At 43.6% G+C, this 27331-nt stretch overlaps 1 protein-coding gene across 1 annotated transcript in view; it reads left to right on the forward strand.

Moving 5' to 3' along the window:
• Positions 1–783: 783 nt before the first annotated feature.
• LOC109882873 (mitochondrial import receptor subunit TOM70) overlaps positions 784–27331 on the forward strand; it is a 43087-nt gene continuing 16539 nt past the window's right edge. Inside the window, exons 1-4 of the mRNA XM_031838130.1 lie at positions 784–1161; positions 17540–17713; positions 18992–19118; positions 20450–20559. Of these exons, the coding sequence (XP_031693990.1) occupies positions 916–1161; positions 17540–17713; positions 18992–19118; positions 20450–20559 (657 nt within the window). The 5' untranslated portion in view covers positions 784–915. The remainder of the gene's footprint in view (positions 1162–17539; positions 17714–18991; positions 19119–20449; positions 20560–27331) is intronic.

Genomic DNA, 27331 nt, shown 5'->3' on the forward strand with positions numbered 1-27331 from the left:
ATAGACTAATAGTATATAGTATACAGTATGTTAGTATGGGTATTGGAACACAGCTCTAGACCTATAGACTAATAGTATATAGTATATAGTATACAGTATGTAGTATACAGTATGTTAGTATGGGTATTGGAACACAGCTCTAGTCTCTAGACCTATAGACTAATAGTATATAGTATATAGTATGTAGTATACAGTATGTTAGTATGGGTATTGGAACACAGCTCTAGACCTATAGACTAATAGTATATAGTATACAGTATGTTAGTATGGGTATTGGAACACAGCTCTAGTCTCTAGACCTATAGACTAATAGTATATAGTATACAGTATGTTAGTATGGGTATTGGAACACAGCTCTAGTCTCTAGACCTATAGACTAATAGTATATAGTATACAGTATGTTAGTATGGGTATTGGAACACAGCTCTAGTCTCTAGACCTATAGACTAATAGTATATAGTATATAGTATGTAGTATACAGTATGTTAGTATGGGTATTCGAACGCAGCTTTGGTCTCAATATGACACCTTGTTAAAATAAAGGTTAATAACATTAACAGTTTATGTGAGTGTTAAATAATGACCATCTTTATCAGTGGTAAAGCACAGGTGGTAAAGCACAGCCAATACAGACATACTGTATCTCTCATAGTCAAGGTGGGTCTGTTGATATGAATTTGTTGCAGCCTCCATTACATACAACGTACACTAGATGGGGCCCTTGCACTGCATGTCATTTTGCAGTGGTGTTTTTGTTGTTATTGTCCTGTGTAGTCCGGAAGTACAGAGTACCCCGCCCCGGTTGCAGTTGCAAGGCGCCCGCCAGTATCCCAAGATTCCGCTGTTTCTGCAATGACCTCGCCGATAACGGAGTCGGTAGTGTAAGCAGTGTTGTGTGCTCTCCTTGCATGGTGGATGATGGCCGCTTCAAAGCCCGTTGAGCCGCAATCCGGGAGCAGTCTCCCTCGCTGGCAGCTGGCCCTCCTGATCGGAACCCCCATAGTGCTGGGTGTAGGAGCTGTTTACCTGTGGAACCGCAGCAAGACGAAGGACTCACCAGGGAAACGGAATGGGGAACGGACAACTCCAGAAGGCAGCGCGAGCCCCGTCCAGGGCCAAGACGGCGCAGCTAACCGAACCAGTCGCGAGCTGCAGGACATGGTATGAATCTCAGGCTCTCCTAGATATAACTCTGCTTTACTTCAGTTTTCCTGCCCAGCCTGGTACTAGCTATAACACTAAATCCGTGTTCCTTGAGCAGAATTTGTTCAGTACCGAAATACATTCAAGGACAGACTGTCAATGAATCCCACCTACATGTAGCAGATGGCCGCTAACTAGCTAGGTAGCTAGTTAGAATGGTAAAAAAGCACGTTAACTAACGTTAACTAGGCGCCTAAATAACCATTTCAATGAAGGAAACTAATGTAGTTACACTAAGTCATATTTAGCGTGGTATGAGCAAAACATGTTGCTAACTAACTAGCTAGTTGAACTGAGAGCCAAGCACATGTTTTACTAATTCTATAGAGCCATCAAGAAGGATTCATACCCCTTGACTTTTTAAATTTAACCTTAACCGGGAGGCAAGTCGGTTATGAACAAATTCGTATTTACAATGACGGCCTAGGAACAGTGGGTTAACTGTCTGTTCAGGGGCAGAACGACAGATTTTTACCTTGTCAGCTCGGGGATTTGATCTAGCAACCTCCCGGTCCAACTCTAACCACTAGGCTACCTGCCTCCCGGTCCAACTCTAACCACTAGGCTACCTGCCTCCCGGTCCAACTCTCTAACCACTGGGCTACCTGCCACCCGGTCCAACTCTCTAACCACTGGGCTACCTGCCACCCGGTCCAACTCTCTGACCACTAGCCTACCTGCCTCCCGGTCCAACTCTAACCACTAGGCTACCTGCCTCCCGGTCCAACTCTCTAACCACTGGGCTACCTGCCTCCCGGTCCAACTCTAACCACTAGGCTACCTGCCTCCCGGTCCAACTCTCTAACCACTGGGCTACCTGCCTCCCGGTCCAACTCTCTGACCACTAGCCTACCTGCCTCCAGGTCCAACTCTCTAAACACTAGGCTACCTGCCTCCCGGGCCAACTCTAACCACTAGGCTACCTGCCTCCCAGTCCAACTCTCTAACCACTGGGCTACCTGCCTCCCGGTCCAACTCTAACCACTAGGCTACCTGCCTCCCGGTCCAACTCTCTAACCACTGGGCTACCTGCCTCCCGGTCCAACTCTCTAACCACTGGGCTACCTGCCTCCCGGTCCAACTCTAACCACTAGGCTACCTGCCTCCCGGTCCAACTCTCTAACCACTGGGCTACCTGCCTCCCGGTCCAACTCTCTGACCACTAGCCTACCTGCCTCCCGGTCCAACTCTCTAAACACTGGGCTACCTGCCTCCCGGTCCAACTCTCTGACCACTAGGCTACCTGTCTCCCGGTCCAACTCTCTAAACACTAGGCTACCTGCCTCCCGGTCCAACTCTAACCACTAGTCTACCTGCCTCCCGGTCCAACTCTCTAACCACTGGGCTACCTGCCTCCCGGTCCAACTCTCTAACCACTAGGCTACTTGCCTCCCGGTCCAACTCTCTAACCACTGGGCTACCTGCCTCCCGGTCCAACTCTCTGACCACTAGCCTACCTGCCTCCCGGTCCAACTCTCTAAACACTAGGCTACCTGCCTCCCGGTCCAACTCTAACCACTAGGCTACCTGCCTCCCGGTCCAACTCTCTAACCACTGGGCTACCTGCCTCCCGGTCCAACTCTCTGACCACTAGGCTACCTGCCTCCCGGTCCAACTCTCTAAACACTAGGCTACCTGCCTCCCGGTCCTACTCTAACCACTAGGCTACCTGCCTCCCGGTCCAACTCTCTAACCACTAGGCTACCTGCCTCCCGGTCCAACTCTCTAACCACTAGGCTACCTGCCTCCCGGTCCTACTCTCTAACCACTAGGCTACCTGCCTCCCGGTCCAACTCTCTAAACACTGGGCTACCTGCCTCCCGGTCCAACTCTCTAAACACTGGGCTACCTGCCTCCCGGTCCAACTCTCTGACCACTAGGCTACCTGCCTCCCGGTCCAACTCTCTGACCACTAGGCTACCTGCCTCCCGGTCCAACTCTCTAACCACTAGGCTACCTGCCTCCCGGTCCAACTCTCTAACCACTAGGCTACCTGCCTCCCGGTCCAACTCTCTAACCACAAGGCTACCTGCCTCCCGGTCCAACTCTCTAACCACAAGGCTACCTGCCTCCCGGTCCAACTCTCTAACCACTAGGCTACCTGCCTCCCGGTCCAACACTCTAACCACTAGGCTACCTGCCGCCCCAAAATAGATCTTGTCCAGTACGGGTATCAAACCCGCAACCTTTGCGATGCTCTGATCAACTGAAGCTAACCAGACTTAAAAAAAAAAAAAAATATTTAACCAGGTAGGCCAGTTGAGAACACCTTTATTTAACCAGGTAGGCCAGTTGAGAACACCTTTATTTAACCAGGTAGGCCAGTTGAGAACAAGTTCTCATTTACAACTTCAAAAAGTGTATTACTTTGCCAAGTCTTTTACAGTATTACTTTAGTGCCTTGTTGCAAACAAGGTTTTAGAGTATTAGTATTCTGTACATGCTTTGTTCTTTTCACTCTGTCAATTAGTTTAGTATTGTGGAATAACTACAATGTTGTTGATCCATCCTCAGTTCTCTCCTATCACAGCCATTAAACTCTGTAACTGTTTTAAAGTCACCATTGGCCTCATGGTGAAATCCCTGAGCAGTTTCCTTCTTCTCCGGCAACTGAGTTAGGAAGGACGCCTGTATCTTTGTAGTGACTGGGTGTATTGATACACCATCCAAAGTGTAATTAATAACTTCACCATGATCAAAGGGATATTCAAGGTGTGCTTTTTTAAACATTTTACCCATCGAGGCTTTGGAAAACATCCCTGGTCTTTGGTTGAATCTGTTTTGAAATTCAGTGCTGGACTGAGGGACCTTACAGATGTAGTCATTCAAAATCATGTTAAACAACTTATTTAGCGGTTGAATACTTATTGACTCAAGTCATATACATCTTTCATTTATTTATTCATTTGTAACAATTTCAATAAACATAATTCCACTTTGCCATTATGGCCAGTGACCAAAACAATCTCAATTGTATCCCTTTTATAAATTCAGGCTGTGTAACAACAAAATGTGGAAAAAGGGGTGTGAATATTTTCTGACGGTATTGAGTCACCTTGCTTTTCCTTTCATTTACTCGTTAGCTAACAAGTCACCAAACACTACGGATGGTCAGAACTCCTGCTCATTGGTTGGTCTCTGTGATTGCCCTTGTTACCATAGTTGGTAAGGGGGGACAGATCTGAATTGGTTCAGACAGGGAAGGGCTTGCCAGTCGAACAAAAAGTCTGATCCTGAATCTGCATTTAAAGGTAGCTACATAGTTCTGACATCTTGTTGTGTTACTTGCTTGTACACATTCACACAACCCAATCAATGTGACAAGTCCACAGTCAGTGTTGTATAGAAACGTTCCACTGCACTGCCTCATTCCATTCTGAGTTCATTTGTAACCTGCTAGCTACACCCAACATGAGTCCACAGTTCAAAGTCTCTCCTCTGAATGAATTCACCCACAGAAATGACCTGTCTGTGATGAGCCTAACGCTATGCAGGTGAGCTGCCAATGAGTAAGGCACACAATCAGATTAATATAGCAGTTTGAATAAAGCATTTCCAATAATCCTGTTTACATGGACTGAAATCAGGCTACCTGTTTACATGGACTGAAATCAGGCTACCTGTTTACATGGACTGAAATCAGGCTACCTGTTTACATGGACTGAAATCAGGCTACCTGTTTACATGGACTGAAATCAGGCTACCTGTTTACATGGACTGAAATCAGGCTACCTGTTTACATGGACTGAAATCAGGCTACCTGTTTACATGGACTGAAATCAGGCTACCTGTTTACATGGACTGAAATCAGGCTACCTGTTTACATGGACTGAAATCAGGCTACCTGTTTACATGGACTGAAATCAGGCTACCTGTTTACATGGACTGAAATCAGGCTACCTGTTTACATGGACTGAAATCAGGCTACCTGTTTACATGGACTGAAATCAGGCTACCTGTTTACATGGACTGAAATCAGGCTACCTGTTTACATGGACTGAAATCAGGCTACCTGTTTACATGGACTGAAATCAGGCTACCTGTTTATATGGACTGAAATCAGGCTACCTGTTTACATGGACTGAAATCAGGCTACCTGTTTACATGGACTGAAATCAGGCTACCTGTTTACATGGACTGAAATCAGGCTACCTGTTTACATGGACTGAAATCAGGCTACCTGTTTACATGGACTGAAATCAGGCTACCTGTTTACATGGACTGAAATCAGGCTACCTGTTTACATGGACTGAAATCAGGCTACCTGTTTACATGGACTGAAATCAGGCTACCTGTTTACATGGACTGAAATCAGGCTACCTGTTTATATGGACTGAAATCAGGCTACCTGTTTACATGGACTGAAATCAGGCTACCTGTTTACATGGACTGAAATCAGGCTACCTGTTTACATGGACTGAAATCAGGCTACCTGTTTACATGGACTGAAATCAGGCTACCTGTTTACATGGACTGAAATCAGGCTACCTGTTTACATGGACTGAAATCAGGCTACCTGTTTACATGGACTGAAATCAGGCTACCTGTTTACATGGACTGAAATCAGGCTACCTGTTTACATGGACTGAAATCAGGCTACCTGTTGGGACTTCAATCAAAATAAACGTTCTGATACAGCGACCATGTTCTTTTTGGGAAGCGTATTTGATTTGATAAAATGTGTATGTTTACTAAAATGCATACTCCCCTCACTCGCCCTAAAGAGGGAGGCCCACTCGCCCTAAAGAGGGAGGCCCACTCGCCCTAAAGAGGGAGGCCCACTTGCCCTAAAGAGGGAGGCCCACTTGCCCTAAAGAGGGAGGCCCACTCGCCCTAAAGAGGGAGGCCCACTCGCCCTAAAGAGGGAGGCCCACTCGCCCTAAAGAGGGAGGCCCACTCGCACTAAAGAGGGAGGCCCACTCGCCCTAAAGAGGGAGGCCCACTCGCCCTAAAGAGGGAGGCCCACTCGCCCTAAAGAGGGAGGCCCACTCGCCCTAAAGAGGGAGGCCCACTCGCCCTAAAGAGGGAGGCCCACTCGCCCTAAAGAGGGAGGCCCACTCGCCCTAAAGAGGGAGGCCCACTCGCCCTAAAGAGGGAGGCCCACTCGCCCTAAAGAGGGAGGCCCACTCGCCCTAAAGAGGGAGGCCCACTCGGCTGGTGTTGGCACGTGCGCGGATCAAACACACCACTGGAACGCCCATTAAGGTGTTTACTTGTCCGAATCATTCAAAACATTGCTCAGAAAACCAGGTGTTTTAATCAGCGTATGTTTACTTGTATTATTAACTTATGCTGATTTTAAGACAAGGTGTTTAAATTACTACTGCCATAATGTTTCATATTCAATTATTAGTGTGCATGTAAACTTACTCAATGTCAGGGCTGCAGGTTTGCAGGGGCCTCCGTTTACACAAGTCAGCACCATGAATCCCACTCCTCCCTAGTGTCTTTAGGCTTATTTTCAAGCCAACAAGAACCACTCAGCCTGTCTGTCTAGCCCCTCCCTTTCTTGGACATGGTCGATTACACCATCTGAGTGGGATCCCTTCTCACTCCCTGGAGTAGGGGGACAGTGTGGCTGGATGGATGGAGTAGGGGGACAGTCAGGCTGGATGGATGGTTAGGGATGGAGTAGGGGGACAGTTTGGATGGATGGTTAGGATGGAGTAGGGGGACAGTCAGGCTGGATGGATGGTTAGGATGGAGTAGGGGGACAGTCAGGCTGGATGGATGGTTAGGATGGAGTAGGGGGACAGTCAGGCTGGATGGATGGTTAGGATGGAGTAGGGGGACAGTCAGGCTGGATGGAGTAGGGGGACAGTCTGGCTGGATGGATGGTTAGGATGGAGTAGGGGGACAGTCTGGCTGGATGGATGGTTAGGATGGAGTAGGGGGACAGTCTGGCTGGATGGATGTGTCATGATGTTGGCCTGGGGGGTAGGTTTATGACAGTCATAAATACCTCTTTCCCCCTTTTTCCTTTCTCTACCCAACTGGGGTTACATTTGCAAAACCCTTGGTTAACATAGAGATTCTGGGAACATGGTGGGACTGTGTCCCTCAGTCTTCCCGCTCTTTCACTCAAACCCAGCCCTTTTCCTTTGTGTAACAAGCTGTCATATCTGTTCCGCCCGCTAGGGAAGTTTTCCTTTATGACATCATTTGTAATCAAGTTATGATTTAATTATGTGTATGTGTAATTCTGTGTGATTAGTTAGGTATTTAGTAAATAAATAATTAAACCCAATTTTGTATTGCTGATTCAAATTGTTAGCCAGGGTTCGTGCAGATAACCAAGAATTTACAACTTTCAGATGAGACTGAATTAAGATGACGATTGATATTGACTGCTATTGATGTAAAATATTACTAGGTCTTTAAGAGTTTATTCGGGAGATAACAGCTCTATAAATATTCCTTCGTGGTGCCCGACTCTCTAGTTAATTACATTTACATGATTAGCTCAATCAGGTGATATTAATTACGGATAAATAATTTTATAGAATAGCATGTCATATCACTTAATCCGGCATAGCCAAAGACACAACATAATTGGAGCCCCCTGATAGGAATCTAAAATAGAATGACGCTTTCATTTTGATTCAGCCTGTATAAAATTGAATGGCAGATTACATAATATACCACGTTTATCGTACAAATGTTTTGGAGTGGTAGACGAGCATTATTGTGTGTGCTGAAGATTCCCCTCCGTGTTGTTCTCTGACATAGTCAGTGGGTAATGTAAGCAAATACATTTCTGTAGTAGGGCCGAGAAAGATAATTATAGAAATCTGAGAAATAGAGCGTTTGGCCAAACGTGTTTCAGACGCGGGTAGGCTCGGTAATTATTAATTTCTCGAGCGAGGACAAAGAGCCAGCCGATCGGGAGATGTAAGCTTGACCAGCGATATATATCTCTGTCTCTCTCGTGAGTAGACCAAGGCGCATTTCGTTGTTGCCGCGTTTTCCGGTTAAAACATTGTCAAAAAAACGCCAAAAAGGGTTTGAACATAATACGTTCTAAGTAAAACCTTTCCGTTGCCATGGGAATCCTATGTGCTGCATTTTCAGGCACAAAGGAGGGTTTAGCTTGCATGCTAAAGCTAACAAGGGAATCCTATGTGCTGCATTTACAGGCACAAAGGAGGGTTTAGCTTGCATGCTAAAGCTAACAAGGGAATCCTATGTGCTGCATTTTCAGGCACAAAGGAGGGTTTAGCTTGCATGCTAAAGCTAACAAGGGAATCCTATGTGCTGCATTTACAGGCACAAAGGAGGGTTTAGCTTGCATGCTTAAGCTAACAAGGGAATCCTATGTGCTGCATTTTCAGGCACAAAGGAGGGTTTAGCTTGCATGCTAAAGCTAACAAGGGAATCCTATGTGCTGCATTTTCAGGCACAAAGGAGGGTTTAGCTTGCATGCTAAAGCTAACAAGGGAATCCTATGTGCTGCATTTTCAGGCACAAAGGAGGGTTTAGCTTGCATGCTAAAGCTAACAAGGAATCCAATGTGCTGCATTTCCAGGCACAAAGGAGGGTTTAGCTTGCATGCTAAAGCTAACAAGGGAATCCTATGTGCTGCATTTTCAGGCACAAAGGAGGGTTTAGCTTGCATGCTAAAGCTAACAAGGGAATCCTATGTGCTGCATTTTCAGGCACAAAGGAGGGTTTAGCTTGCATGCTAAAGCTAACAAGGAATCCTATGTGCTGCATTTTCAGGCACAAAGGAGGGTTTAGCTTGCATGCTAAAGCTAACAAGGGAATCCTATGTGCTGCATTTTCAGGCACAAAGGAGGGTTTAGCTTGCATGCTAAAGCTAACAAGGAATCCTATGTGCTGCATTTCCAGGCACAAAGGAGGGTTTAGCTTGCATGCTAAAGCTAACAAGGGAAAATACCATTTGGCATTCTTGTGCTACTTTGAAACTCCTCCGCCTTGCGGAACGGAAGTTCCGCCCCAGGTCGTTCCTTTTGATTTCAGCGTGTGAAATCATTGACCGCTGACTGGTGCCTACTATATTCGTTCATGAAGAATTATTCAGGTCACACTCAAGTCATTACTTATGATATCCAGACGGATATCAATGTCTTATCCAATTGAACGAATAAGTGTAAATCTGGCAATTTACATTCTGAAATAGATATTTTAAATAATATCCAAATTGATGAGTTTTCTAAATAAGACATTGTAAACTTTTTCCAAACTAACCTAGATGAAGCAACTTCTCAGGTTAATTCAAGTTTCATTCCCAAATAGCCTATACAGGTCTGATTTATCATTAAATTGATCAATCAGTAAAATGTGTTTTTTTGCAAAACCATTCAGTACTGACAGAAGCCCCGCCCCAGCGGGAATCCCATGTGGCTTCGGCCTTAGGGAGAAGTGCACCACAGTGTTGAATGTTCCCAACATTTGATCTACTGTTTACACTTATGATATCCAATCAATGGAGATTGTATGGATTATCGTCTCAGTCAATTTAATAAGTTAAATTGCTGAACATAACTTAATGTTCTTCCAATCAAATGAGACACTTTTAAACTTCTCATATTAACCTGGATGAAGAAACTTCTCATATTAACCTGGATGAAGCAACTTCTCATATTAACCTGGATGAAGAAACTTCTCATATTAACCTGGATGAAGAAACTTCTCATATTAACCTGGATGAAGAAACTTCTCATATTAACCTGGATGAAGAAACTTCTCATATTAACCTGGATGAAGAAACTTCTCATATTAACCTAGATGAAGAAACTTCTCATATTAACCTGGATGAAGAAACTTCTCATATTAACCTAGATGAAGAAACTTCTCATATTAACCTGGATGAAGAAACTTCTCATATTAACCTAGATGAAGAAACTTCTCATATTAACCTAGATGAAGAAACTTCTCATATTAACCTGGATGAAGAAACTTCTCATATTAACCTGGATGAAGAAACTTCTCATATTAACCTGGATGAAGAAACTTCTCATATTAACCTGGATGAAGAAACTTCTCATATTAACCTGGATGAAGAAACTTCTCATATTAACCTGGATGAAGAAACTTCTCATATTAACCTGGATGAAGAAACTTCTCATATTAACCTGGATGAAGAAACTTCTCATATTAACCTAGATGAAGAAACTTCTCATATTAACCTGGATGAAGAAACTTCTCATATTAACCTGGATGAAGAAACTTCTCATATTAACCTGGATGAAGAAACTTCTCATATTAACCTGGATGAAGAAACTTCTCATATTAACCTGGATGAAGAAACTTCTCATATTAACCTGGATGAAGAAACTTCTCATATTAACCTGGATGAAGAAACTTCTCATATTAACCTGGATGAAGAAACTTCTCATATTAACCTGGATGAAGAAACTTCTCATATTAACCTGGATGAAGAAACTTCTCATATTAACCTGGATGAAGAAACTTCTCATATTAACCTGGATGAAGAAACTTCTCATATTAACCTGGATGAAGAAACTTCTCATATTAACCTGGATGAAGAAACTTCTCATATTAACCTAGATGAAGAAACTTCTCATATTAACCTAGATGAAGAAACTTCTCATATTAACCTGGATGAAGAAACTTCTCATATTAACCTGGATGAAGAAACTTCTCATATTAACCTAGATGAAGAAACTTCTCATATTAACCTGGATGAAGAAACTTCTCATATTAACCTGGATGAAGAAACTTCTCATATTAACCTAGATGAAGAAACTTCTCATATTAACCTGGATGAAGAAACTTCTCATATTAACCTGGATGAAGAAACTTCTCATATTAACCTGGATGAAGAAACTTCTCATATTAACCTGGATGAAGAAACTTCTCATATTAACCTAGATGAAGAAACTTCTCATATTAACCTGGATGAAGAAACTTCTCATATTAACCTGGATGAAGAAACTTCTCATATTAACCTGGATGAAGAAACTTCTCATATTAACCTGGATGAAGAAACTTCTCATATTAACCTAGATGAAGAAACTTCTCATATTAACCTAGATGAAGAAACTTCTCATATTAACCTGGATGAAGAAACTTCTCATATTAACCTGGATGAAGAAACCTCTCATATTAACCTGGATGAAGAAACTTCTCATATTAACCTGGATGAAGAAACTTCTCATATTAACCTGGATGAAGAAACCTCTCATATTAACCTAGATGAAGAAACTTCTCATATTAACCTGGATGAAGAAACTTCTCATATTAACCTAGATGAAGAAACTTCTCATATTAACCTAGATGAAGAAACTTCTCATATTAACCTGGATGAAGAAACCTCTCATATTAACCTGGATGAAGAAACTTCTCATATTAACCTAGATGAAGAAACTTCTCATATTAACCTGGATGAAGAAACTTCTCATATTAACCTAGATGAAGAAACTTCTCATATTAACCTAGATGAAGAAACTTCTCATATTAACCTGGATGAAGAAACCTCTCATATTAACCTGGATGAAGAAACTTCTCATATTAACCTAGATGAAGAAACTTCTCATATTAACCTGGATGAAGAAACTTCTCATATTAACCTGGATGAAGAAACTTCTCATATTAACCTGGATGAAGAAACTTCTCATATTAACCTGGATGAAGAAACTTCTCATATTAACCTAGATGAAGAAACTTCTCATATTAACCTAGATGAAGAAACTTCTCATATTAACCTAGATGAAGAAACTTCTCATATTAACCTAGATGAAGAAACTTCTCATATTAACCTAGATGAAGAAACTTCTCATATTAACCTAGATGAAGAAACTTCTCATATTAACCTAGATGAAGAAACTTCTCATATTAACCTGGATGAAGAAACTTCTCATATTAACCTGGATGAAGAAACTTCTCATATTAACCTGGATGAAGAAACTTCTCATATTAACCTGGATGAAGAAACTTCTCATATTAACCTAGATGAAGAAACTTCTCATATTAACCTAGATGAAGAAACTTCTCATATTAACCTAGATGAAGAAACTTCTCATATTAACCTAGATGAAGAAACTTCTCATATTAACCTGGATGAAGAAACTTCTCATATTAACCTAGATGAAGAAACTTCTCATATTAACCTAGATGAAGAAACTTCTCATATTAACCTGGATGAAGAAACTTCTCATATTAACCTAGATGAAGAAACTTCTCATATTAACCTAGATGAAGAAACTTCTCATATTAACCTAGATGAAGAAACTTCTCATATTAACCTAGATGAAGAAACTTCTCATATTAACCTGGATGAAGAAACTTCTCATATTAACCTAGATGAAGAAACTTCTCATATTAACCTAGATGAAGAAACTTCTCATATTAACCTAGATGAAGAAACTTCTCATATTAACCTGGATGAAGAAACTTCTCATATTAACCTGAGATGAAGAAACTTCTCATATTAACCTGGATGAAGAAACTTCTCATATTAACCTAGATGAAGAAACTTCTCATATTAACCTAGATGAGAAACTTCTCATATTAACCTGGATGAAGAAACTTCTCATATTAACCTGGATGAAGAAACTTCTCATATTAACCTGGATGAAGAAACTTCTCATATTAACCTGGATGAAGAAACTTCTCATATTAACCTGGATGAAGAAACTTCTCATATTAACCTGGATGAAGAAACTTCTCATATTAACCTGGATGAAGAAACTTCTCATATTAACCTGGATGAAGAAACTTCTCATATTAACCTAGATGAAGAAACTTCTCATATTAACCTGGATGAAGAAACTTCTCATATTAACCTAGATGAAGAAACTTCTCATATTAACCTGGATGAAGAAACTTCTCATATTAACCTAGATGAAGAAACTTCTCATATTAACCTAGATGAAGAAACTTCTCATATTAACCTGGATGAAGAAACTTCTCATATTAACCTGGATGAAGAAACTTCTCATATTAACCTGGATGAAGAAACTTCTCATATTAACCTGGATGAAGAAACTTCTCATATTAACCTGGATGAAGAAACTTCTCATATTAACCTGGATGAAGAAACTTCTCATATTAACCTGGATGAAGAAACTTCTCATATTAACCTGGATGAAGAAACTTCTCATATTAACCTAGATGAAGAAACTTCTCATATTAACCTGGATGAAGAAACTTCTCATATTAACCTGGATGAAGAAACTTCTCATATTAACCTGGATGAAGAAACTTCTCATATTAACCTGGATGAAGAAACTTCTCATATTAACCTGGATGAAGAAACTTCTCATATTAACCTGGATGAAGAAACTTCTCATATTAACCTGGATGAAGAAACTTCTCATATTAACCTGGATGAAGAAACTTCTCATATTAACCTGGATGAAGAAACTTCTCATATTAACCTGGATGAAGAAACTTCTCATATTAACCTGGATGAAGAAACTTCTCATATTAACCTGGATGAAGAAACTTCTCATATTAACCTGGATGAAGAAACTTCTCATATTAACCTGGATGAAGAAACTTCTCATATTAACCTAGATGAAGAAACTTCTCATATTAACCTAGATGAAGAAACTTCTCATATTAACCTGGATGAAGAAACTTCTCATATTAACCTGGATGAAGAAACTTCTCATATTAACCTAGATGAAGAAACTTCTCATATTAACCTGGATGAAGAAACTTCTCATATTAACCTGGATGAAGAACTTCTCATATTAACCTAGATGAAGAAACTTCTCATATTAACCTGGATGAAGAAACTTCTCATATTAACCTGGATGAAGAAACTTCTCATATTAACCTGGATGAAGAAACTTCTCATATTAACCTGGATGAAGAAACTTCTCATATTAACCTAGATGAAGAAACTTCTCATATTAACCTGGATGAAGAAACTTCTCATATTAACCTGGATGAAGAAACTTCTCATATTAACCTGGATGAAGAAACTTCTCATATTAACCTGGATGAAGAAACTTCTCATATTAACCTAGATGAAGAAACTTCTCATATTAACCTAGATGAAGAAACTTCTCATATTAACCTGGATGAAGAAACTTCTCATATTAACCTGGATGAAGAAACCTCTCATATTAACCTGGATGAAGAAACTTCTCATATTAACCTGGATGAAGAAACTTCTCATATTAACCTGGATGAAGAAACCTCTCATATTAACCTAGATGAAGAAACTTCTCATATTAACCTGGATGAAGAAACTTCTCATATTAACCTAGATGAAGAAACTTCTCATATTAACCTAGATGAAGAAACTTCTCATATTAACCTGGATGAAGAAACCTCTCATATTAACCTGGATGAAGAAACTTCTCATATTAACCTAGATGAAGAAACTTCTCATATTAACCTGGATGAAGAAACTTCTCATATTAACCTAGATGAAGAAACTTCTCATATTAACCTAGATGAAGAAACTTCTCATATTAACCTGGATGAAGAAACCTCTCATATTAACCTGGATGAAGAAACTTCTCATATTAACCTAGATGAAGAAACTTCTCATATTAACCTGGATGAAGAAACTTCTCATATTAACCTGGATGAAGAAACTTCTCATATTAACCTGGATGAAGAAACTTCTCATATTAACCTGGATGAAGAAACTTCTCATATTAACCTAGATGAAGAAACTTCTCATATTAACCTAGATGAAGAAACTTCTCATATTAACCTAGATGAAGAAACTTCTCATATTAACCTAGATGAAGAAACTTCTCATATTAACCTAGATGAAGAAACTTCTCATATTAACCTAGATGAAGAAACTTCTCATATTAACCTAGATGAAGAAACTTCTCATATTAACCTGGATGAAGAAACTTCTCATATTAACCTGGATGAAGAAACTTCTCATATTAACCTGGATGAAGAAACTTCTCATATTAACCTGGATGAAGAAACTTCTCATATTAACCTAGATGAAGAAACTTCTCATATTAACCTAGATGAAGAAACTTCTCATATTAACCTAGATGAAGAAACTTCTCATATTAACCTAGATGAAGAAACTTCTCATATTAACCTGGATGAAGAAACTTCTCATATTAACCTAGATGAAGAAACTTCTCATATTAACCTAGATGAAGAAACTTCTCATATTAACCTGGATGAAGAAACTTCTCATATTAACCTAGATGAAGAAACTTCTCATATTAACCTAGATGAAGAAACTTCTCATATTAACCTAGATGAAGAAACTTCTCATATTAACCTAGATGAAGAAACTTCTCATATTAACCTGGATGAAGAAACTTCTCATATTAACCTAGATGAAGAAACTTCTCATATTAACCTAGATGAAGAAACTTCTCATATTAACCTAGATGAAGAAACTTCTCATATTAACCTAGATGAAGAAACTTCTCATATTAACCTAGATGAAGAAACCTCTCATATTAACCTGGATGAAGAAACTTCTCATATTAACCTGGATGAAGAAACTTCTCATATTAACCTAGATGAAGAAACTTCTCATATTAACCTAGATGAAGAAACTTCTCATATTAACCTAGATGAAGAAACTTCTCATATTAACCTAGATGAAGCAACTTCTCATATTAACCTGGATGAAGAAACTTCTCATATTAACCTGGATGAAGAAACTTCTCATATTAACCTGGATGAAGAAACTTCTCATATTAACCTAGATGAAGAAACTTCTCATATTAACCTAGATGAAGCAACTTCTCATATTAACCTAGATGAAGAAACTTCTCATATTAACCTAGATGAAGAAACTTCTCATATTAACCTAGATGAAGCAACTTCTCATATTAACCTGGATGAAGAAACTTCTCATATTAACCTGGATGAAGAAACTTCTCATATTAACCTAGATGAAGAAACTTCTCATATTAACCTAGATGAAGAAACTTCTCATATTAACCTGGATGAAGAAACTTCTCATATTAACCTGGATGAAGAAACTTCTCATATTAACCTAGATGAAGAAACTTCTCATATTAACCTAGATGAAGAAACTTCTCGTATTAACCTGGATGAAGAAACTTCTCATATTAACCTAGATGAAGAAACTTCTCATATTAACCTAGATGAAGAAACTTCTCATATTAACCTAGATGAAGAAACTTCTCATATTAACCTAGATGAAGAAACTTCTCATATTAACCTAGATGAAGAAACTTCTCATATTAACCTAGATGAAGAAACTTCTCATATTAACCTGGATGAAGAAACTTCTCAGGTTAATTCAAGTTTAATACCCAGATAGCCTACCCAGGTAGGATTAATCATTGGAATTGATTAATGAATTAAATGTGCTTTTGCAAATTCATTCACGTCCAACTTCCACATTACTGGTACAGTACTAATAGTTCGTCAACATCTATAAATAGATTAAACGTGTCTTTGCAGCTTCCAATGAATTCCAAACCCAAACTTTGAAACAAAATAGGAACATTTTTCCTCTAAATGTTTCTAATAATGTGCAAGCTATCAAAGGTGGTCACCACTCCTCCGCTAATTAGTGAACCTCCACCCATAAAAGGGTTGATCTCTGACCACAGCAGTGATACCAACCCTAATTATGCCATTAGCGAAAAAACAGCCGAAATTGCGAACGCTCTCCAAAATCAACCATCAAACACAGGCTTTGTGACGGTTCTCCCCACTTTTGCACTGATGTATCGCCATAAAAATGTGGCATCGGCTACTTCTCTACAATTCTCACCACAGTTGATCACTACCCAACTGACAGTTCCATTCCCCCCAAGATAAAGGATTGGTTCAAACAGGTTAAGGACCCTCTTTGTTTTCGTTAGGCACACACATGCATTCCTCTCTTTCCCCCTCCAACCTAGTTGGAGCTGTGTTTATTATTTTTAATTACTTCTTGTTCACCCTTGACCCAGGGTGCCACTAACTCTGTCTCCTTCCCTTCCATCCTGTAGAGTCCTCTGGACTGGGCCCAGGGTGCTACTAACTCTCCCTTCCATCCTGTAGAGTCCTCTGGACCGGGCCCAGGGTTCCACGAACTCTCCCTTCCATCCTGTAGAGTCCTCTGGACCGGGCCCAGGGTTCCACGAACTCTCCCTTCCATCCTGTAGAGTCCTCTGGACCGGGCCCAGGGTGCCACTAACTCTCCCTTCCATCCTGCAGAGTCCTCTGGACCGGGCCCAGGGTTCCACTAACTCTCCCTTCCATCCTGTAGAGTCCTCTGGACCGGGCCCAGGGTGCCACTAACTCTGTCTCCCTCCCTTCCATCCTGTAGAGTCCTCTGGACCGGGCCCAGGGTGCCACTAACTCTTTCTCCCTCCCTTCCATCCTGTAGAGTCCTCTGGACCGGGCCCAGGGTGCCACTAACTCTTTCTCCCTCCCTTCCATCCTGTAGAGTCCTCTGGACCGGGCCCAGGGTGCTAAGAACAAGGGTAACAAGTACTTCAAAGCTGGGAAGTATGAGCAGGCCATCCAGTGTTACACAGAGGCCATCGGTCTGTGTCCTAGAGACAACCAGACAGACCTGTCCACCTTCTACCAGAACAGAGCTGCTGCCTACGAACAGCAGGTTAGTGACAACTATCACCATGGAAACCATTCATTATGTTGCTCTGTATGTGTTCATGTGGGTTTATAGCAGTGGAGGCTGGTGAGGGGAGGACAGCTCATAATACTAGCTGGAATGGAATGCTGTTTCATCAATTCCATACCAGCCATTACAATGAGCCCATCTTCTGATTGAAGGTGTCATCAGACATCACTGGTTTACACTGGACAACTAGTGTGTCCTCGTGTTAACATTAACAACATTGGTTGTCACCTCTAGGTGAAGTGGACAGAGGTGGTGCAGGACTGTACCCAGGGTTTGGGTTTTATGCGGTGCTGTATCCAGGGTTTGGGTTTCATGCGGTGCTGTACCCAGGGTTTGGGTTTCATGCGGTGCTGTATCCAGGGTTTGGGTTTCATGCGGTGCTGTATCCAGGGTTTGGGTTTCATGCGGTGCTGTACCCAGGGTTTGGGTTTCATGCGGTGCTGTACCCAGGGTTTGGGTTTCATGCGGTGCTGTACCCAGGGTTTGGGTTTTATGCGGTGCTGTATCCAGGGTTTGGGTTTCATGCGGTGCTGTATCCAGGGTTTGGGTTTCATGCGGTGCTGTATCCAGGGTTTGGGTTTCATGCGGTGCTGTACCCAGGGTTTGGGTTTCATGCGGTGCTGTATCCAGGGTTTGGGTTTCATGCGGTGCTGTATCCAGGGTTTGGGTTTCATGCGGTGCTGTATCCAGGGTTTGGGTTTCATGCGGTGCTGTACCCAGGGTTTGGGTTTCATGCGGTGCTGTACCCAGGGTTTGGGTTTTATGCGGTGCTGTATCCAGGGTTTGGGTTTCATGCGGTGCTGTACCCAGGGTTTGGGTTTTATGCGGTGCTGTACCCAGGGTTTGGGTTTCATGCGGTGCTGTACCCAGGGTTTGGGTTTCATGCGGTGCTGTACCCAGGGTTTGGGTTTTATGCGGTGCTGTACCCAGGGTTTGGGTTTTATGCGGTGCTGTATCCAGGGTTTGGGTTTTATGCGGTGCTGTATCCAGGGTTTGGGTTTCATGCGGTGCTGTATCCAGGGTTTGGGTTTCATGCGGTGCTGTATCCAGGGTTTGGGTTTCATGCGGTGCTGTATCCAGGGTTTGGGTTTCATGCGGTGCTGTACCCAGGGTTTGGGTTTCATGCGGTGCTGTACCCAGGGTTTGGGTTTTATGCGGTGCTGTATCCAGGGTTTGGGTTTCATGCGGTGCTGTACCCAGGGTTTGGGTTTCATGCGGTGCTGTGTTGTTGACATAAACTGTCTGTGTTTGTAGATGATGTGGACAGAGGTGGTGCAGGACTGTACCCAGGCTGTAGAGATGAACCCACGCTACATCAAGGCCCTGTTCAGGAGGGCCAAGGCACTGGAGAGACTGGACAACAAGAAGGAGTGCCTGGAAGGTACACACACACACACACACACTGGATAACAAGAAGGAGTGCCTGGAAGGAACACACACACACACACTGGATAACAAGAACTACATGGAAGGTAGACACACACACACACACTGGATAACAAGAACTACATGGAAGGTAGACACACACTGGACAACAAGATCTACATGGTAGACACACACACACTAGACAACAATAACTACATGGTAGAAACACACACTGGACAACAATAACTACATTGACTACGTAGATGACAAGGGAACCCCCATATATTCCCCTGTTCCTGTAGATGACAAGGGAACCCCCATATATTCCCCCCCCTGTTCCTGTAGATGACAAGGGAACCCCCATATATTCCCCCCCCCTGTTCCTGTAGATGACAAGGGAACCCCCATATATTCCCCTGTTCCTGTAGATGACAAGGGAACCCCCATATATTCCCCCCCTGTTCCTGTAGATGACAAGGGAACCCCCATATATTCCCCTGTTCCTGTAGATGACAAGGGAACCCCCATATATTTCCCCCCCCCCTGTTCCTGTAGATGACAAGGGAACCCCCATATATTTCCCCCCTGTTCCTGTAGATAACAAGGGAACCCCCATATATTCCCCCCCCCCTCCTCCTGTTCCTGTAGATGACAAGGGAACCCCCATATATCCCCCCCTTCTCCTGTTCCTGTAGATAACAAGGGAACCCCCATATATAATCCCCCCCCTGTTCCTGTAGATGACAAGGGAACCCCCATATATCCCCCCCCCCCTTGTTCCTGTAGATAACAAGGGAACCCACATATATCCCCCCTTCTCCTGTTCCTGTAGATAACAAGGGAACCCCCATATATTCCCCCCCTCCTCCTGTTCCTGTAGATAACAAGGGAACCCCCATATATCCCCCCCTTCTCCTGTTCCTGTAGATAACAAGGGAACCCCCATATATAATCCCCCCCCCTGTTCCTGTAGATGACAAGGGAACCCCCATATATCCCCCCCCCTTGTTCCTGTAGATAACAAGGGAACCCACATATATCCCCCCTTCTCCTGTTCCTGTAGATAACAAGGGAACCCCCATATATTCCCCCCCTCCTCCTGTTCCTGTAGATAACAAGGGAACCCCCATATATTCCGCCCTCCTGTTCCTGTAGATAACAAGGGAACCCCCATATATCCCCCCTCCTGTTCCTGTAGATAACAAGGGAACCCCCATATATTCCCCCCAACCTCCTCCTGTTCCTGTAGATAACAAGGGAACCCCCATATATCCCCCCCTCCTGTTCCTGTAGATAACAAGGGAACCCCCATATATCCCCCCCCCCCCCCCCCTCCTGTTCCTGTAGATGTGACGGCGGTGTGTATCCTGGAGGCCTTCCAGAACCAGCAGAGTATGCTGCTAGCAGACAAAGTCCTCAAACTGCTGGGGAAGGAGAAGGCCAAAGACAAATACAAGGTGAGAGGATGTCCCAGCTCTCCTGTTGTTCCTTACTGAACTTAGATGCTGTTTGATTACAACTAAACTCAGCAAAAAAAAAGAAAAGTCCTCTCACTGTCAACTGCGTTTATTTTCAGCAAACTTAACATGTGTAAATATTTGTATGAACATAAGATTCAACAACTGAGACATAAACTGAACAAGTTCCACAGACATGTGACTAACAGAAATGGAATAATGTGTCCCTGAACAAAGGGGGGGGGGTCAAAATCAAAAGTAACAGTCAGTATCTGGTGTGGCCACCAGCTGCATTAAATATTGCAGTGCATCTCCTCCTGCACCATATTTGCTAGTTCTTTCTGTGAGATGTTACCCCACTCTTCCACCAAGGTACCTGCAAGTTGCTGGACATTTCTGCGGGGAATGACCCTAGCCCTCAACCTCCGATCCAACAGGTCCTAGACGTGCTCAATGGGATTGAGATCCGGGGTCAACGCTAGCCATGGCAGAACACTGACATTCCTGTCTTGCAGGAAATGACGCACAGAACGAGCAGTATGGCTGGTGGCGTTGTCATGCTGGAGGGTCATGTCAGGATGAGCCTGCAGGAAGGGTACCACATGAGGGAGGAGGATGTCTTCCCTGTAACGCACAGCGTTGAGATTGCCTGCAATGACAACAAGCTCAGTCCGATGATGCTGTGACACACCGCCCCAGACCATGAAGGACCCTCCACCTCCAAATTGATCCCACTCCACAGAGTACAGGCCTCGGTGTAACGCTCATTCCTTTAACGATAAATGCAAATCCGACCATCACCCCTGGTGAGACAACTGCGACTCGTCAGTAAAGAGCACTTTTTGCCAGTCCTGTCTGGTCCAGCGACGGTGGGTTTGTGCCCATAGGCAACGTTGTTGCCGGTGATGTCTGGTGAGAACCTGCCTTACAACAGTCCAGCCTCTCTCAGCCTATTGCGGAGAGTCTGAGCACTGATGGAGGGATTGTGTGTTCCTGGTGTAACTCGGGCAGTTGTTGCTGTACTGTACCTGTCCCGCTGGTGTGATATTCGGATGTACCGATCCTGTGCAGGTGTTGTTACACGTGGTCTGCCACTGCGAGGACAATCAGCTGTCCGTCCTGTCTGCCTGTAGCGCTGTCTTAGGCGTCTCACAGTACGGACATTGGCCACATCTGCAGTCCTCATGCCTCCTTGCAGCATGCCTAAGGCACATTCACGCAGATGAGCAGGGACCCTGGACATCTTTCTTTTGGTGTTTTTCAGACAGAAGAAAGGCCTCTTTACTGTACTAAGTTTTCATAACTGTGACCTTAATTGCCTACCGTCTGTAAACTGTGTCTTAACGACCGTTCCACAGGTGCTTGTTCATTATTTGTTTATGGTTCATTGAACAACCCTTTACAATGAAGGTCTGTGAAGTTTTGGGGATTTTTACAAATTAGGGGTCCTAAAATGGTCCTGGAAGGGTCCTGAAATGGTCCTGAAATGGTCCTGGAAGGGTCCTGGAAGGGTCCTGGAAGGGTCCTGAAATGGTCCTGGAAGGGTCCTGGAAGGGTCCTGGAAGGGTCCTGAAATGGTCCTGGAAGGGTCCTGGAAGGGTCCTGGAAGGGTCCTGAAATGGTCCTGGAAGGGTCCTGGAAGGGTCCTGGAAGGGTCCTGAAAGGGTCCTGGAAGGGTCCTGGAAGGGTCCTGAAATGGTCCTGGAAGGGTCCTGGAAGGGTCCTGGAAGGGTCCTGGAAGGGTCCTGGAAGGGTCCTGGAAGGGTCCTGAAATGGTCCTGGAAGGGTCCTGGAAGGGTCCTGGAAGGGTCCTGGAAGGGTCCTGGAAGGGTCCTGGAAGGGTCCTGAAATGGTCCTGGAAGGGTCCTGGAAGGGTCCTGGAATGGTCCTGGAAGGGTCCTGGAAGGGTCCTGGAAGGGTCCTGAAATGGTCCTGGAAGGGTCCTGGAAGGGTCCTGGAAGGGTCCTGGAAGGGTCCTGGAAAGGGACGTTTCTTTTTTTTGCAGAGTTTAATTGAATTTTGGTGCATTATCACTGGCAGGCTTAGTGTTTGGTATGGTGCATTATCACTGGTGGGCTTAGTGTTTGGTATGGTGCATTATCACTGTCAGGCTTAGTGTTTGGTATGGTGCATTATCACTGGTGGGCTTAGTGTTTGGTATGGTGCATTATCACTGTCAGGCTTAGTGTTTGGTATGGTGCATTATCACTGTCAGGCTTAGTGTTTGGTATGGTGCATTATCACTGTCAGGCTTAGTGTTTGGTATGGTGCATTATCACTGGCAGGCTTAGTGTTTGGTATGGTGCATTATCACTGTCAGGCTTAGTGTTTGGTATGGTGCATTATCACTGGCAGGCTTAGTGTTTGGTATGGTGCATTATCACTGTCAGGCTTAGTGTTTGGTATGGTGCATTATCACTGTCAGGCTTAGTGTTTGGTATGGTGCATTATCACTGTCAGGCTTAGTGTTTGGTATGGTGCATTATCACTGTCAGGCTTAGTGTTTGGTATGGTGCATTATCACTGTCAGGCTTAGTGTTTGGTATGGTGCATTATCACTGGCAGGCTTAGTGTTTGGTATGGTGCATTATCACTGTCAGGCTTAGTGTTTGGTATGGTGCATTATCACTGGCAGGCGTAGTGTTTGGTATGGTGCATTATCACTGGCAGGCTTAGTGTTTGGTATGGTGCATTATCACTGGCAGGCTTAGTGTTTGGTATGGTGCATTATCACTGGCAGGCTTAGTGTTTGGTATGGTGCATTATCACTGTCAGGCTTAGTGTTTGGTATGGTGCATTATCACTGTCAGGCTTAGTGTTTGGTATGGTGCATTATCACTGTCAGGCTTAGTGTTTGGTATGGTGCATTATCACTGTCAGGCTTAGTGTTTGGTATGGTGCATTATCACTGTCAGGCTTAGTGTTTGGTATGGTGCATTATCACTGTCAGGCTTAGTGTTTGGTATGGTGCATTATCACTGTCAGGCTTAGTGTTTGGTATGGTGCATTATCACTGTCAGGCTTAGTGTTTGGTATGGTGCATTATCACTGTCAGGCTTAGTGTTTGGTATGGTGCATTATCACTGTCAGGCTTAGTGTTTGGTATGGTGCATTATCACTGTCAGGCTTAGTGTTTGGTATGGTGCATTATCGCTGTCAGGCTTAGTGTTTGGTATGGTGCATTATCACTGTCAGGCTTAGTGTTTGGTATGGTGCATTATCACTGTCAGGCTTAGTGTTTGGTATGGTGCATTATCACTGTCAGGCTTAGTGTTTGGTATGGTGCATTATCACTGTCAGGCTTAGTGTTTGGTATGGTGCATTATCACTGGCAGGCTTAGTGTTTGGTATGGTGCATTATCACTGGCAGGCTTAGTGTTTGGTATGGTGCATTATCACTGTCAGGCTTAGTGTTTGGTATGGTGCATTATCACTGTCAGGCTTAGTGTTTGGTATGGTGCATTATCACTGGCAGGCTTAGTGTTTGGTATGGTGCATTATCACTGGCAGGCTTAGTGTTTGGTATGGTGCATTATCACTGTCAGGCTTGGTGTTTGGTATGGTGCATTATCACTGTCAGGCTTAGTGTTTGGTATGGTGCATTATCACTGTCAGGCTTAGTGTTTGGTATGGTGCATTATCACTGTCAGGCTTAGTGTTTGGTATGGTGCATTATCACTGTCAGGCTTAGTGTTTGGTATGGTGCATTATCACTGTCAGGCTTAGTGTTTGGTATGGTGCATTATCACTGTCAGGCTTAGTGTTTGGTATGGTGCATTATCGCTGTCAGGCTTAGTGTTTGGTATGGTGCATTATCACTGTCAGGCTTAGTGTTTGGTATGGTGCATTATCACTGTCAGGCTTAGTGTTTGGTGTGGTGCATTATCACTGTCAGGTTTGGTGTGGTGCATTATCACTGTCAGGCTTAGTGTTTGGTGTGGTGCATTATCACTGTCAGGTTTGGTGTGGTGCATTATCACTGTCAGGCTTAGTGTTTGGTGTGGTGCATTATCACTGGCAGGCTTAGTGTTTGGTGTGGTGCATTATCACTGGCAGGCTTATTGTTTGGTGTGGTGCATTATCACTGGCAGGCTTAGTGTTTGGTGTGGTGCATTATCACTGGCAGGCTTAGTGTTTGGTATGGTGCATTATCACTGTCAGGCTTAGTGTTTGGTATGGTGCATTATCACTGTCAGGCTTAGTGTTTGGTATGGTGCATTATCACTGTCGGGCTTAGTGTTTGGTATGGTGCATTATCACTGGCAGGCTTAGTGTTTGGTATGGTGCATTATCACTGGCAGGCTTAGTGTTTGGTATGGTGCATTATCACTGGCAGGCGTAGTGTTTGGTATGGTGCATTATCACTGGCAGGCTTAGTGTTTGGTATGGTGCATTATCACTGGCAGGCTTAGTGTCTGGTATGGTGCATTATCACTGTCAGGCTTGGTGTTTGGTATGGTGCATTATCACTGGCAGGCTTAGTGTTTGGTATGGTGCATTATCACTGGCAGGCTTAGTGTTTGGTATGGTGCATTATCACTGGCAGGCTTAGTGTTTGGTATGGTGCATTATCACTGGCAGGCTTAGTGTTTGGTATGGTGCATTATCACTGGCAGGCTTAGTGTTTGGTATGGTGTATTTTTCTTATTTTTTTATTTCACCTTTATTTAACCAGGTAGGCCAGTTGAGAACAAGTTCTCATTTGCAACTGCGACCTGGCCAAGATAAAGCATAGCAGTGTGAACAGACAACACAGAGTTACACATGGAGTAAACAATTAACAAGTCAATAACACAGTAGAGAAAAAAAAGAGAGTCTATATACATTGTGTGCAAAAGGCATGAGGAGGTAGGCGAATGATTACAATTTTGCAGATTAACACTGGAGTGATAAATGATCAGATGGTCATGTACAGGTAGAGATATTGGTGTGCAAAAGAGCAGAAAAGTAAATAAATAAAAACAGTATGGGGATGAGGTAGGTAAAAATGGGTGGGCTATTTACCGATAGACTATGTACAGCTGCAGCGATCGGTTAGCTGCTCAGATAGCAGATGTTTGAAGTTGGTGATCAGTGAGATACACCTGCTGGAGCGCGTGCTACGGATGGGTGTTGCCATCGTGACCAGTGAACTGAGATAAGGCGGAGCTTTACCTAGCATGGACTTGTAGATGACCTGGAGCCAGTGGGTCTGGCGACGAATATGTAGCGAGGGCCAGCCGACTAGAGCATACAAGTCGCAGTGGTGGGTGGTATAAGGTGCTTTAGTGACAAAACGGATGGCACTGTGATAAACTGCATCCAGTTTGCTGAGTAGAGTGTTGGAAGCAATTTTGTAGATGACATCTCCGAAGTCGAGGATCGGTAGGATAGTCAGTTTTACTAGGGTAAGGCTTTGTTGCGGAATAGAAAGCCGACTCTTGATTAGATTTTCGATTGGAGATGTTTGATATGAGTCTGGAAGGAGAGTTTACAGTCTAGCCAGACACCTAGGTACTTATAGATGTCCACATATTCAAGGTCGGAACCATCCAGGGTGGTGATGCTGGTCAGGCGTGCGGGTGCAGGCAGCGAACAGTTGAAAAGCATGCATTTGGTTTTACTAGCGTTTGGAGGCCACGGAAGTGAGTGTTGTATGGCATTGAAGCTTGTTTGGAGGTTAGATAGCACAGTGTCCAAGGACGGGCCGGAAGTATATAGAATGGTGGCGTCTGCGTAGAGGTGGATCAGGGAATCGCCCGCAGCAAGAGCAACATCATTGATATATACAGAGAAAAGGGTCGGACCGAGGATTGAACCCTGTGGCACCCCCATAGAGACTGCCAGAGGACCGGACAGCATGCCCTCCGATTTGACACACTGAACTCTGTCTGCAAAGTAATTGGTGAACCAGGCAAGGCAGTCATCCGAAAAACCGAGGCTACTGAGTCTGCCGATAAGAATATGGTGATTGACAGAGTCGAAAGCCTTGGCAAGGTCGATGAAGACGGCTGCACATTACTGTCTTTTATCGATGGCGGTTATGATATCGTTTAGTACCTTGAGCGTGGCTGAGGTGCACCCGTGACCAGCTCGGAAACCAGATTGCACAGCGGAGAAGGTACGGTGGGATTCGGGATGGTCAGTGACCTGTTTGTTGAGTTGGCTTTCGAAGACCTTAGATAGGCAGGGCAGGATGGATATAGGTCTGTAACAGTTTCGGTCCAGGGTGTCTCCCCCTTTGAAGAGGGGGATGACTGCAGCAGCTTTCCAATCCTTGGGGATCTCAGACGATATGAAAGAGAGGTTGAACAGGCTGGTAATAGGGGTTGCGACAATGGCGGCGGATAGTTTTAGAAATAGAGGGTCCAGATTGTCTAGCCCAGCTGATTTGTACGGGTCCAGGTTTTGCAGCTCTTTCAGAACATCTGCTATCTGGATTTGGGTAAAGGAGAACCTGGAGAGGTTTGGGCGAGTAGCTGCGGGGGGGGCGGAGCTATTGGCCGAGGTTGGAGTAGCCAGGCGGAAGGCATGGCCAGCTGTTGAGAAATGCTTGTTGAAGTTTTCGATAATCATGGATTTATCGGTGGTGACCGTGTTACCTAGCCTCAGTGCAGTGGGCAGCTGGGAGGAGGTGCTCTTGTTCTCCATGGACTTCAGTGTCCCATAACTTTTTGGAGTTGGAGCTACAGGATGCAAACTTCTGCCTGAAGAAGCTGGCCTTAGCTTTCCTGACTGACTGCGTGTATTGGTTCCTGACTTCCCTGAACAGTTGCATATCGCGGGGACTATT

This window comes from Oncorhynchus kisutch, linkage group LG13, assembly GCF_002021735.2.
Source record: "Oncorhynchus kisutch isolate 150728-3 linkage group LG13, Okis_V2, whole genome shotgun sequence".
Classification (NCBI taxonomy): Eukaryota; Metazoa; Chordata; class Actinopteri; order Salmoniformes; family Salmonidae; genus Oncorhynchus; species Oncorhynchus kisutch.